The 14,598-nt window shown below is 34.4% G+C and overlaps 1 protein-coding gene across 1 annotated transcript in view; it reads left to right on the plus strand.

Moving 5' to 3' along the window:
* Positions 1 to 14,598, plus strand: part of LOC128857019 (frequenin-1) — a 151,959-nt gene that overhangs the window by 34,737 nt on the left and 102,624 nt on the right. Inside the window, exon 2 of the mRNA XM_054092534.1 lies at positions 4,457 to 4,852. Within this exon, the coding sequence (XP_053948509.1) occupies positions 4,789 to 4,852 (64 nt within the window). The 5' untranslated portion in view covers positions 4,457 to 4,788. The remainder of the gene's footprint in view (positions 1 to 4,456; positions 4,853 to 14,598) is intronic.

Raw genomic sequence — 14,598 nt, forward strand, 5'->3', positions numbered from 1 at the left:
GGCCACGTGAAAGATAAGGTCTAGCCAACAGCCCAGGGTCGATGCAAGGCCTCAAAGATGGAATTCGTGACGCTATCGAGGACATAGGGCAGCCACTTTGCGATTCGGTTATGGAAAATTTCATGAAAAGGATATTTTCCTGCAAGCGTGGTTGTCATTTGCCTGATATTATTTTCCACTATTAATGGCATACCTTTCCCTTTATAATGAAATAACCGTCCGATCCTTTATATTAAAAAATAGCATTTTTCTTTGAATATCAAAATAACACCTCTTATTAAAGAGCCCTATAGATACTTAGGGACATTATTAGTTGGGTAATTTCTGGTTACTATCCACAATTGGCATTATTTACTTGTAATTTTGAAATTGGGGTAGTACGCCAACCTAAATCCCATCAATCTTCTTCATTACATCAACAGCTTTGGCTGGTTGTAGATATTTGCCCGTTGGAGGTTCCATATTGGTAACAAAAACGGCGCTTTAATGCTATTTGAGGAGTGCCAGTCTAGCACATCAACCATTTCACCGACTTACCTACCTTTGTAATTGTTAGTACAAGGGTCTAATTACTTTTCGGTTCTAAGTTAGAGAATATGTCAATTAATGAAAATCAGCAATATTATTGAAAGTAATTGTTGATAGTTAAAAATAGCTGCTTGATAAAAACTCACAATTTTTCACTAAGTGTTTCCTACTTCATATCACTACAAAATTTTCTTTTTGTATGAAAACTATTTCACAAGTTGGTTTGAAAAATATAATATAATTAATACAATATAATTAACCCTCCGATGTTCATATGGGTCTGGCCAGACCCATTCGATCTTTAAATGTATGTAGATCTTTTATTTTTAATATCTGAGGCTTCTTAGTCCATGACTTCCTAAAATGTAGTGTGCTAAACACAATGAAATAGCAAAATTGAGATTTTTGCTATATTTCTTGTAAAAATAATAATTTTAAACTAATTTCGTTAATTAAGCTCACATGGGTCTGTGCAGACCCATATAAGCTTCTCATGTAAACAACTAAACTGTTAGCGGAGGCAGCGGCAGAGATAATTTTTTAGTTGACATTTGAAAATTAAAGTGAACACGTGTTTTCTAATTAGTGGGAAGTGTTTTTTTAAATAAAATGGAACAAGTAAATATGGATGAAGTTGATGTGATGACGCGTTGCTTCGTAAGCTAAGTGCAGCAAATGTGAGTCGGGAAGAACATCAGCGACTTTAGGTACAAATTGAAGAAATTATGGAACAGGAGTCCGATCCATTTGAAGCAAGTGGCGAGGTTGAAGATGATGAATATTTTCCAGATGAAGATGACTTCGGCGAAGCATCAGATATAGAACAGGAAATCGAGTTAGAGGCTGTTCTGGATGAAAACCATGATGATATTGAGGATTTGTATAGAGAAGCTGTCGCCCTTCAGGCTTCAACCACAATGGAATCATGCAGCACATCTATTACCCAGGGCCTTATATACAGGTCGAAAGATGGTAAGATGTGGAATTCAAATCCTCCACCACCTGGAAGGCCTCGTTGTCACAATGTTACAACTTTTACTCGTAAAGGGCCACTACGAGGAGCGTCACCGAGTCATAAAGCTCTTTTCAAGCTATTGCTGTCTCCTGAAATCGTGAGTATCATTGTGCAGGAAACCAACAGAAATGCCGTTGAAGCGTTTCGTCTATGGAATGAAAAGCATCCCAGTAATAAACAGCGTTCTTGGGTAATGACTAACGAAGACGAAATGTATGCTTTTTTTGGGATGCTACTTATTGCTGATGTATTTCACTCGAATTCTCAGCCAGCGAAAGAATTGTGGGCCAGTTACACTATGCCAATTTATAAGGCCACTATGTCATTGAATCGGTTCAAGAGCTTAACTACTTTCATCCGTTTCGATAACAGTGGTACTCGTGCTGAGAGGTTGAAGCAAAGCAAATCTGCTGCCCTGGACGGTGTATGGCTCATGCTGATGGCCAATTTAGAGAAAGCATACACTCCGGATTGTCATGTAACCGTCGATGAACAGTTATTTCCATATCGGGAGCGCACTCGATTCACCCAATATATTCCGAGTAAGCCGGCAAAATATGGCATGAAAGTGTGGAGGATTTGTGACTCTGTTTCAAACTACCCTTTGAAAAGTATAATTTATACCGGAAAAGCACCAGGTGGCCAGCGAGAAACGAATCAAGGTGAACGGATCGTCATGAAATTGATGGAAAATTATATGGACAGCGGTAAGACTGTTTATGCTGACAATTTTTTTTTCAACATACAACTTGGCAGAAATGTTGATGGATCGTAGAGTGGCTTTCGTCGGTACCGTAAGAAAAAATAAGACCTTCATTCCGCATGAATTGCTTAACCCGAAGCGTGATGTTAAAAGCACTTTATTTTGTTATCACAATAATAATATCGCTCTGAGCTCGTATATGGCAAAGCCGAAAAAGCCAGTAATTATGTTATCCACTGCCCATTACCGTCAAAGCACCGATCCATTGAAAGGATTCAAGGCAGATCAAATTTTGCACTACAATAAATTTAAAGTGGAGGAAGATACAATGGATCAAATGTTGACTGGCTATTCGTGCAAACGCCCGACAAACCGTTGGCCACTGGCAATGTTTTATAATATGCTTGATATTGTCGGTTTGGCCTCATTCATTATCTATGACGAGCTGAATCCGGCAAAGCAGAGTGATAAGAGGCGCTCATTTATTATTGAATTGGCACGGCAGCTAGTTATCCCACATATGACGAAACGGGCGACTAACCCATTAGTATGGAGGTTTGCTCATATAAGACAAGCAATGAGTCTTTTCAATATCAAGGTGAGTATGAATTATATACACACCTACATATATCTCCGCGTATAAAGATATGTGTATGCATGTATTCATATTTACTAATTTAACATAAATTATTTCGCCACTTTTAGGTACCGGAATCTTGTCCATCGACATCAGATGCAGCACAGCAACAATCATATGCTCAAGTTGCTTCAACACGGTCATCGTGCTACCATTGTGCTGCTTCTTCTTCGAAAAAGCGACATAAAACTCGTTATGACTGCAGCAAAAGTAATCGTCCCATATGTCTTAATGAACATTCCATGCAACTATATAGTTGTAAATCCAATTGCTCTTCGTAATTAATACTAATCATTTCAAATAAACAAATAAAATTATTTTTAAAACCGTATTTCTTACATTATTTGTATGGGTCTGGGCAGACCCTTATGATGCACTTACCGCATCATAAGGCACCGAACATCGGAGGGTTAATATAGCTTTTTAGACCTTAATAACCGCTAGACGAATTGTGGGCTCAACTAGGAGAGCCTTTCAGAAAAAGAAAAAATTAAAAAAATGCATCGCGAAAACGAAAGCAGAACAGTTTCAACTCTAATCAGCAGATAGAGAAATCAGTGAATCTTGATGCTGCACCTTTGCTTTGTCTGCTTATTTCGGCCTAGTGTAGTTCGGTATACAACGAACAAACACACAAAGCGAAAAAAAAAGTTTTTGAAAATATTTTATTATTTATTTTATTTTGAAAATATTAGCTTGGGGAAGAAGAAATCCATTTCGCCAATGTTTTAAAACCATTTTATGAGCGATCCTTAGCTCCAGGGCGATGCTACGACTACTAACAAGCCGGCCAACTTTGATTATTTCTGTGATTTTATTGAGATTTTCGATATTATCCACATATTCCTTAATATCAAAAATGCCTAAACTAAATCGGCGAAACCAACATAATTACTTGTTACAGTATCGACACCATAAACACCATTCACAACTTCAGCGGGCTGGCTTTTATTTCGCCTTTATCAAAGAAGAACTGTAAAATGTATCGAGTTTTCTCTTTGTTGATTCCCACTGTTGACACCCTGTGACCCACACCTGAAAGGAATAAACAAAAAATAACAGAAGAATTTTTTAGTGTGAAATGTCGCCTTGACAACGAGCATAAATTTAAAATCTTTTCATCTATGCTTTGCGATATATCGATCACTACAGTCATCTACCGAGAAAATAATTGGTTTTTGATATTAGTACTAATAGGAAATAAATGATAAGTTTTATTAATACAGAGTGATGTTTAGTAAACAATTTATGTTTTTATAGCCAAAATCAACAATCCAATCGGTCCAGACATTTTTTATTTGTTTGCAGTTTGAAAATTAATTATAAGATTTTTAACGCATTTTGACTTTGAAATACATTTTTTTTTTTAAATATATGCTATTTATGTCTGAAATAATATTTACAAAAGGTATCAACTTAAGAACATAGAAAATCCTGCACAAATCGTTAAATTCTGGTCGTAGATATTAGCGTACATACAAATATATTTTGAGCCCTTATTTTATAATTATCCCAAATTTATATATAAAAAATATATTTAATAATCAATTTCTTAATTTTTATTATCTTTCAGATCTCCAGCCATTGCAATGCTTAAGATGTTCACGCAATTATGACAAACGTTACATAAAAATTTTAAAATCTACAACTCCCTTAGTCTCCTCCCTAATTGAATATTTCATACAAAATATTAATTTATCGCTAAGAAGCAACGAAGGTATCTAAAAAGTAACGACAAAAGTACCAAGCTTCAAGATATATACATCTATTTATATATAGATATAGAGATATAAATATATATAAATAATCCCTTATAAGTCTTAAGAAAAAATTAATATAAATCTACGTGAAATATCAACGATTATTGAGTTGTGAATTCCAAGCGTTAATTGCACCGTCATCACAATGGGCAAAAAGAGTTCAAAATTGAAACAGGATACCATCGATCGTCTGACGACTGATACATATTGTGAGTATAAGACATTTCATATTGTAATCGAAACGTTAATATTTGGGATATTTTCATTTCATTTTAAATGCGATAGTCTAGTAGAGAATTTCGGATTATGTGAGCAACTGTTATTTTTGATTTATTTTAATGGCTTTTAATAAACCCCAGACAAAGAGATGCTGATTCAAGATCGTTCTTAAAAAAAAAAACATAAACAAATGGATAGGACATTCACTACAAAAACAAGTATTTCAAATCATTTACCATCAATTTGGCACTAACCCATATTTTGTGGGCAGCTGCTTCTTGTTTTATCGTCACTATAAAAAAGCTAAAACATCTCACCACTCAAGAATCCAATCTGAAATATTTATGTTCAATTTATCAACAAATGGATACATTTTTCAAACAAAATCTTTGCTCGTGAGTGGATCGTAAAAAAGTAGTTAAGAGAGTTATTACTACGCTTGATTTAAACATCTTGCAGCAAGTGAAAAAATCGAATGAGTCACAGAAAGGAAGTAGGTTTTTTCCTCAAAATTTTTTCATTTCACCACCTTCGGACTAATTGTGAAATTCGTTAAAGACATTCTGTCAATCCTACTTCAACAACTCTTCTTAGATGGTTCAATTGTCTATTCCAGCAATAACACAAAGAAATCTCTTTTTAAGTGTCTGAATTCTTTAAGTAATAGTGAAATTGAGTGATAGTCCACAAAATTTAGCGATGAAAAATTTGAGTACAGTATCACTGCACAGATGCCAACAAATATTTGACTATATGATTATCGAGTTAGGCTGGCAATATAACGATCCCTAACAGTGTGATCCGGTGCGCCAAAGCTCTGCTCGAGCCAAAGATATTCCAGACTTATATTACGTTATGTTAAGTTAGCCTGGTTGTTTGTCTAAGGCAACACACTCGATGGCTCTAAGGTCCATTGTGATACCTGCAATTGATTTCAATCCGCTAACTAACTAATAAACCCCTAACTTAACCTAACTTAAACCCCTTAGAGCTTTTTAAGAAGGTAACTGATCCCTCCAGTGAGACATTTTGCAAATTTCCCAGGTCTTCGAAGAAATAATCGCCGAGATATTTGGCACGGCTCCTTTGAAGTGCAGGATATACACACAGAAGGTGATGCACTGACTCAATTTCTTCTTCATCTCTACAACAGCTGCAGAAGTCATTGAGAGGTATACCCATTCTACCGGCTAGGGTGCCAATAGCTCAGTGATCCGTTATAACACCTGTGAAGACGTAGGTAGTCGATCGGTGGAATTAAAGCAGACATTTTGTCCTTTAAGATGCAGTTTTGCCCAGTGCGCTTTGGAGACCTTGCAGTTAGTAGTCAGAATCAGAAGTTTCCGCGATTACATTCAAGTCTATCGCAGTGTATAGTCCGCGTTTAGAAGAACTTTTCTGTTCTCTACCACTCGTTGAAGGTCAAACTCTGAGCCTTTCCTTGTCCACTCATCCACTCTTTGATTTTCTTCTAGAGTGGCCAGGAGCCCAACAGAGTGTGATGTTGAGGTTAGTGCCTTTATCAGTGCTTGACTGTCAACAAAAATGGAAAGGGGGACGTCTAGAAGTCTGAAGAAGCGATTTAAGGATAATTGTTGCAAGTACACTCCCGACCCAGTACGTGGAAATATGGTGACCACTCTCATCTGATTTGACTCTGGTCTGCTAATTAGTTTTGTCGGGTATTCGTATTTTATAGTCTTTGTCCAGATCTGTCTTCGAAGCCAGACAGTATATTTTCGATGCATCTTGCAAGTGCTCCACAGATAGTGAAACTGATGCATGACCGTGAGTGTTTTCTTTTTGCATACCGGCTGCTTAAGTCCTGGAAGCAGATTTGGCTTAGGCTTATATTATTGTATATATATATTTTTTTTGCAATCCAACAAAAGTTGTTTATCATGGCTCTATAACTGAAAGAATTTTCGACGAAAATATGCTGATGATTCCATGTCACAAAATCCATACCAAACTGCCTGTCTATACAAAAACATTGGCTATAGGATATGCAAAAGTCTGCCGTTTGGCAGATAAAAATAGTGCAAACATAGATCAAGGTGGATCATGTAATTCGGCGTGCTCACAGGCAAAGGATCAGTTTTTGTAAATAAGAAACGCAATTGTACCTATCATAATGTTTGTCTTAAATATCCTACTGCTATTTTGTGCGCTGCTGAAAGCCAGGTGGTCCTTTATGAGACGATCTTTTCACGGCAGGATCACATTTGCAGGTTTGTAATTGCTTGCTAAGAGGCGACTGCTATTAGAAACAGATATTTCTATTATTTAATCTTTTATGCTCACAGTGGGGTTTAAATACCCGAACAAGCATAAATTCATTTCATCCCGGCGGCTGCCAAATTGTTACTAAGTAATTTAAGACACGCAATCAATTTTAGCTTCATTTCGTTGGTAATAAACATAAAGTATGAAACTGTAAAATGAAATGAAGTGCGTAATAATTTTCAAAATTTAATTTAGTTGAAAATTGCCGGTGAGCATTTCAGTAATTGTTTGCTGAAAATTTAAATGAAATTGGGAAAATTAAGCATTGCCACAGCATTGCTTTGTGGTTTTAATGCAACCACTTAACGCCATGTCAAACGTTCAGTCGCTATTAATTACAGCTTATTTTATTGTAATTTACCATCAGGTGGATATAGGGATTGTGTAATTAAATAAAAATACAGCAGCAGTTGACCTGCATGTGAATAAATATATGTATATAACATATGTACTTTAGGGTGCCTCATCGAAAAAGTTGAAGAAATAAAATAAACAATGAAAGATGAGTTTAAGATTTTAAGCTTAAAAAAATTGCATAGAAATGGTTACAAATTTTGAACAACGAAATTAATAGAATGAGATTTGTTATTTCTAATTTTCCAAGCAAAACTTCTTACGCGTCGATGGACGATAATGAATTTCAAGGCCATGCAACGTTTTGGGCATTTTCGTTCCGCGAGAGAGAAACAAGATTTAACGTAGAGGAAAAGGAGACAGAGAGCTATACCTTAAATACACTTTAGGGTATTTTTCCTGAGCTTTTCTTTGTGGTCGCTAATTTCTAGTGAGAAATAACACTGCCTACTTTTTGGCGCTTGTTTGTTGGTGCAAACTTGTTGGAAATATATTTTTGGTGCCTACTTTTTGGCGTTCTGTTTCCTTGGTGCCCACTGTTTGGGGCGTTTTTGGTCCCAATTTTTTAGCTTTTTTTTTGGTGCCTACTTTTTGGCGCTTATTTCCGTTTTCTGGCTAGTGCTTGTGCGTACCATAAAGTGCTATCCATTCCGGCGTCGGATTTATTGGTATTGCCGTGCGGTAATTTGTGTCGTTGCTGTAGGCCTGGAATCGCTGCGTTTGTGCGGGTGATAAACGCTCGGAGTAGTGCGCGTTGTTGCCATGGTTTGTGTCCGGCGTTTACCTACACGAGTCGACCCTTCTCCGCTTTTTGTAAAGTTTATCTATTTGTATTCTCTGCAAATGTTGTGAATTTATTTAGATATATATTCTATCTCTCTCTCATTGTCTGTCGAGTCTCTCCCTCTTTCTTTGTCTGCCTTGAAAGTTTCACTTCTCTTCTGTGTACTACGCTGCACGCACTGTTTTTTTAATAATGTTTTTTGTTTTTCAAAAGCAGACTTAAAGAAAACTTGGATACCGCTACCAAGCTGACTAATGAAGGCAATTAAGGTATAACTTGAAAGGAATTTTCTCAATTGTTCATTTTTTGGAACTTTTCTACGCTCAAATTTTGTTATTGCTTTTACAAATATCATCATTTTTATTCCGTTAATTTTGAGCATTTTTAGGCAAGTCTTTCAAGCGTTATCTGTGGTTACTTAAACAAAAATTGATAAATATTTTTAAAAATAATTTAAATAAAAAAAAACATTTTTTTTAATTAAGAAAAATTGATTTCTGAATCTACTATCAATTCATCTAGCTCACGTAATTCCCAATATATTTTCCCAATATGGTTTTGCGAAATGTCTACAAAAATTAAAAGATTTTTTAATCCCTATGAAAATGCAGTACCATTTTTTTTGCTGGTTTTGTATGGCGAGAGATGCATCCTAATGTACATACGCACAGGACATCTGTGACTGTTTGTTTTTGAACAGATTACATATGTTGATAATTTCTGTCATACTACGATAGCAAAGAGTTTATTTAAAATCAATTTAAATGTAAAAATAATTATTTCGCTATTTCGTCGTAAAAACTGTCACATAAAATGTTAAATAACCAAAAAACAAACAAATAAAAAAAAAAAATACAAAAAGACTTAAATGGAAATCCCCTAAAGTAATGCAGCGCAATTAGTATGCAAGTGCTCTGATTACGTAAAAGTGACTGTGTATGTGCATCTGTGCATGTGTGCAAAAATATATAAAATAAATACTGGTTAGCATGGCAGTGGAGCTAATTGCATGAACTACCAAAAAAATATCCAATTTATGCTGCTATTTTTTTAAATTTTTTTGTAGCCAAAATTAAATGCAGGAAATGCTAAATGGAACTGTGCTTAACTGCAACTGCAAAAAGTGCCATCGAAATTACTGCATAAATAAAAACAAATTAATTCCATCTCACTACTACCTTCAAATGCAATTATTTATGCAACAGACTCTTTTATGGCCAATGCCATTTGCAGCAGCCACTGCCAGCCAACGCCTGGTATTGAGCCGATGTGTCGAGCATACCGCCACGTCAGTGCCTTCCGACAATCAATGGCGTGGAAGAAATTAGTGCAGTATAATTTGTATACCCGCGGCGCGCCGAATCGATAGAACGGAGCTACGCGCCAACTAGCAAGCGTACACACACACACACACTTACGAGTCTGCTCATAGTAATATTTTCCAAAATGTTGCAACATTTAAGTGCTACAACGCCCGAGCGAGCGCCACATTCCCTTTTTTCCAATTCACTTGCGGGCATTCGCTCGCATGTAATAATAATAATTTTCAATGACTTGTCAAGGCGCCCTTGAACGTGGCGGCGATGTTCAAAAATTGTTGAATTTCTTTTTCAATGCCATGAAAATATTCATATAAGCGCGCATTCATAAGTACTTATGCAAATGCACAATGTCGGCTCGAGTGCATAGGCATGCATGCATTTGTGAGAGTATGCATATGTTGTGTGTGTGGGTGTGCGTGGAAATGGCACTCATAATCGGCAAGTTCATTTAGAGGGCACGTTTCTTTGTTATTTTGAATTATTTTTCACAAATAAAAAAATTTGCTCTGCATGGTGTAAGGAGGTGCTTGCGGATGTGTTACAACGAAGTAAATTTCTATGTTAAAGAAGAGTGTTGTTTGCGAACGCTTAGTAGGCGCAGCGGGGCGTATACGTGACATTGATGATTTCAAATTGGAAAGAAAATAAGGAAATTGATTTGACAACAAAAGGGAAATATTTTTGGATATAGGGGAAATGCTATTTGGTGATTTACGTTCAATATTTCAACTTGAAACTTAAATTTTAGAAATATTGCTATAATAGTAAATATTTGTAACATAGACGCGGCGACTGAGTAGGGAGGCGTATATATTGTGTGGGCCATGTAAAACTTGCTTTTTTAATCGGCTATAAAAAAAAAAAACTAATAATATTTTTTCAAACTTTTTTTTTATTTTGAAGATTGAACATTGTCATTTATGAATAAAAAATAATATCGTTCAAATGACTGCCACGACTGGCTTTACAGTAGGCCATTCGATATAGGAATTTCAGCTGATTATTTGGTTTTCAAAAACGGTGGCCAAAAGTTCGAGTGTAACTTTGGCAGTGTGACAAGTTGCACCGTCCTGTTAAAACTAAATGTCGTCCATGTCATCCTCTTCAATTTTTGGAAACAAAAACTCGTTGAGCATGTCACGGTAATGCTCGCCATTTACTGTAAACGCGGAAATAGGTTTTCAATATTTCCCAATTTCGTTCAAGCGTATAAATGTAAGTGTCAAACCTTTAGGTAAATTATGAATACATTTGGTTCTAAAAGCAAACGCTATATGGCCCACCCTGTATATTTTTACGTTTTACTTGGTAAACAAGTTGCTGAAAGTTCCAAAAAAAAAAAAAAACTTTAAATTCAGCAAATAGTAAAAAATAATAGAACTATGTAAAATATTCCAAAAAAAAAAAAAAATTATTGAAATAAATAACACAACTATTTATAGAAATTCAAAAAAAAAAAATAAAATACCTTCTGCTCAAATATGAACGAGACGTAATTAATAAAACGGTCCGCGGATGACATATGGCCAAAATAAATTTTTTGTTTTTTGGTAGGACTGTTATAAGCTTACATGCCAAATTTCAGTGTGATATGTCACTTAGTTTGTTTTCTGTGCTACTGTAAACAAGTCAAGCTCGAGTGTGTTCTTCGAATTTAACAATGGAAATTCAAGTTGAACAAAGAATTTGTTTGAAATTTTGTTATTCCAAAATTTATTTTTATCATATGTCATCCGGGGACCGTTTTATTGATAACGTCTCGTTCATATTTGAGCAGAAGGTAAATTAAATACATTAAAGTAAATAAATAATAAAAATTAATGGAACTACTGGAAAAATTAAAAAAAAAATTATTAAATAAAATAAATTAAATAAATACTAAAAATTTTAATAGAATTATTTAAAAAATTCCAAAATTATTTACTAAATTAAATAAATAATAAAAAATAATAGAGGTTCAAAAGAAATTTATTGATTTAATTAAATAATAAAAAAATATTAAGACTATTTAAAAAATTAAAAAAAAATTAAATTAATTAAATAGTAACAAAAGTAACGGAACTATTTAAACTATTTAAAACATTTATTAAATTAAATTAAAAAATAAGCGAAAAGAGTGGTTAATAGTTCCAAAGAGGGTCAAAGGTTCAAAAAAAAAAAATTATTCAATTAAATAAATAAATAAACAAAATAATAGACGTATTTAAAAAATTCCAAAAAAAAAACAAATTATTAAATTTAATAAATAATCAAAGAAAATAATCGAACTATTTAAAAAATTCCAAACAAAAAATTTATTTATAATTAAATAAAAAATATTAGAACTATTTAAAAAATTCAAGAATAACATGTTTTATTTAATTACATATTAAATTTAATACATACAATAATAAAAAAATTAAAAAAGATTATCTCATTTAAAAGTGTCGAAAAAGTGTTTGTAAAGGATAATAAAGCAAAAAAATTAAACTAAGAAAAAATTATAATATTGGGTTGTTCGGAAAGTAATTTCGTTTTTTTCCCGACAGAGGACTTAATTGTAATTTTTCATACCTAACTTCACATTTAAGTCGCATTGTCATTATATGTTTTGACGGCTGATATATATTAGCAAGACTTGTGTGATAATAAGTCCAATTGATTTTCCGCATTTTCGAGAGCATTTTCGTCATATTTTACTTTTTTGCTAGAGAAAGGTAAAAATGCTATTCAAGCCAGAAAGAAATTAACCCATGTATATGGAGAAGATGTGTTGACAATACGCCAGTGCCAGAACAGGTTCGCAAAATTTCGGTCCGGCAATTTTGATGTCGAAGATGCACCACGTTCTGGAAGGCAGGCTGAAGCTGATAGAGACGCGATAAAGGCATGAATTGATGCAAATCGGCGAATAACAACACGCGAGATAAGTGAGAGGTTAAATTTATCGAATTGAAGCTCGATATATCCACAAAAAAACGAAATTACTTTCCAAACAACCCAATATATTAAAGCGGTTGCCTCGGTAACAAGCTTTGGCAACTTACTTAATTTTAGAAGCTTTTTTAGTGAAAATATATTTCCTTCTCATAAAAATGCATATAAACCTAATATAAGTTTCAAAATTTATACAAATTAGGAAAAAAAAAACAGAAAAGTTTCTTGAAATTTTCAAATTTCTTAATTAGAATTAAAACAATTTTGAGGAAGCGGTTTTACAGCATTTTTTTCTTTCATTTTGGTAATGATAGGTTGTTCTATAATCTGCGGTTTGATAAGAAAAACAGAATTTTATGATTTGAATTTCTCTTTATTTTTCAGTATATTCTCCCTGATCATCAAAGCACTTTGTGTTCCAACAAGATTCCATTTTATGGATTCTATCCCTGAAGTATGAATCTGGAAGGGCCGCAAAATACGCTTCCGCAGCTGTTATGGCATCATCATTTGATGAAAAACGTTTTTCACGCAAGAAAGTGAGCTTTTAGGTCTGGAAATAAATGAAAGTCGCAAGGGGTCAAATCCGGTGAATACGGTGGATGCTCCAGCAATTTGAACTTAAATTCAACGATTTTAGCCATTGTCAAAATGCCCTTGTGACACGCTGATAGAATAGATCCTGATGGAATAGATATTTTTTTCTTCTACGAACTGTGTCTTTTTTCTTGATATTTTTACTTCAGCTGATCTAAAATGTCACAATAATAAAATTGTTTGACCAGTTCGTAAGGTATCCACACACAAAATTCTTTTCGCTTCCCAAAAAACTGGTGCTAACACCTTCTTGGCCGATTTCTGGGTACGTACTCGTTGCGGAGCCGAAGAGGCAGGTTCAGACCACTATTTAGCCTCTTGTTTTGATTTAAGATCATGGTGATAGACCCAAGTGCCATCCATATTGATGAATCGGCGCACAACATCTACTTTATCCTTTCGAAAAAGCTCCAAAGATGGCTGAGAAAGTTGCAACCGAAATTGTTGTTGTTCCATTATTAGTGAATGCGGCACCAATTGGGCATACAGCTTTTGGAAACCCAACACTTCAGTCCGTTGGCACGAAAACACAACTGGCACGCTATGTTAAACTCGGCCAAAATCGCGTAAGCGGTTATCGCTCCAATTAAAAAGAAGAAGAATACTTCAGTCAAAATATTACTTGGCCAGTGCATCAATGAGTTGCCTCGGACTTCTACTAAATATTTTTGATTCACTCGACGAATAAGATATCCTGTATTTTTTCTACGATTTCTGGTGTTGCGGCTGTATTTGGATGTCCTTGATGTGGCTCGTCTTTAAAGATTGTATGAGCCCATTTAAATTCAGAAGCCCAATTTTCTACTGTACCAATTGATAGTGAAAAGTCTTTAGGTGATTTCAGAATTCGTTCATTAATTCACCTTCCAAAAATAAAAATTCAATACTTGATTTTTTTCATTATAGAAAACGACGATACTAAATGACTGGTAAGCAAAAACTGAATTGACACATTGAAAGGAAACTTCACATTCGTTCGTATGAAAACATGAACAGCATAACAAAGAAAATGTAAGCTAGTAGCAACTCCCTCTCTGCCAAATTTATTGAGCAATTTAGTATGGTACGTTTACACTGCAAAATCAAAAGCAATGAATATATTGTATATATACGTGCCAATGGATTATGAGAGATAGCAAAACAAATTTACATTTAATTTGTTAATAGGAGTACGAATTCCCACCTTTTGCACATTTTTGAGGTAAATCGGCAAACGGAAACGTGTTGTTTTTACATTTGAGATATAAGATGTGTCAGCAGTTCTATATCAAAAATAGTACAGAATATTTTTGTGGATCATTGTAATATTTTGACTAATCAAAAAATAGGTAGTTTTCGTCTCTTTTTTCGAAAATACCAAAAAATTCCCCTAACAGAGATATACAAAGAATTAAATTGTGACACCAAAATATTTGCCAAAAAATTCTACTTTAAGCCTCTTAATGCAACAAATCTTAAAACTCAACTCAAACGCCAA

Source organism: Anastrepha ludens, chromosome 3 (assembly GCF_028408465.1).
Source record: "Anastrepha ludens isolate Willacy chromosome 3, idAnaLude1.1, whole genome shotgun sequence".
NCBI lineage: Eukaryota > Metazoa > Arthropoda > Insecta > Diptera > Tephritidae > Anastrepha > Anastrepha ludens.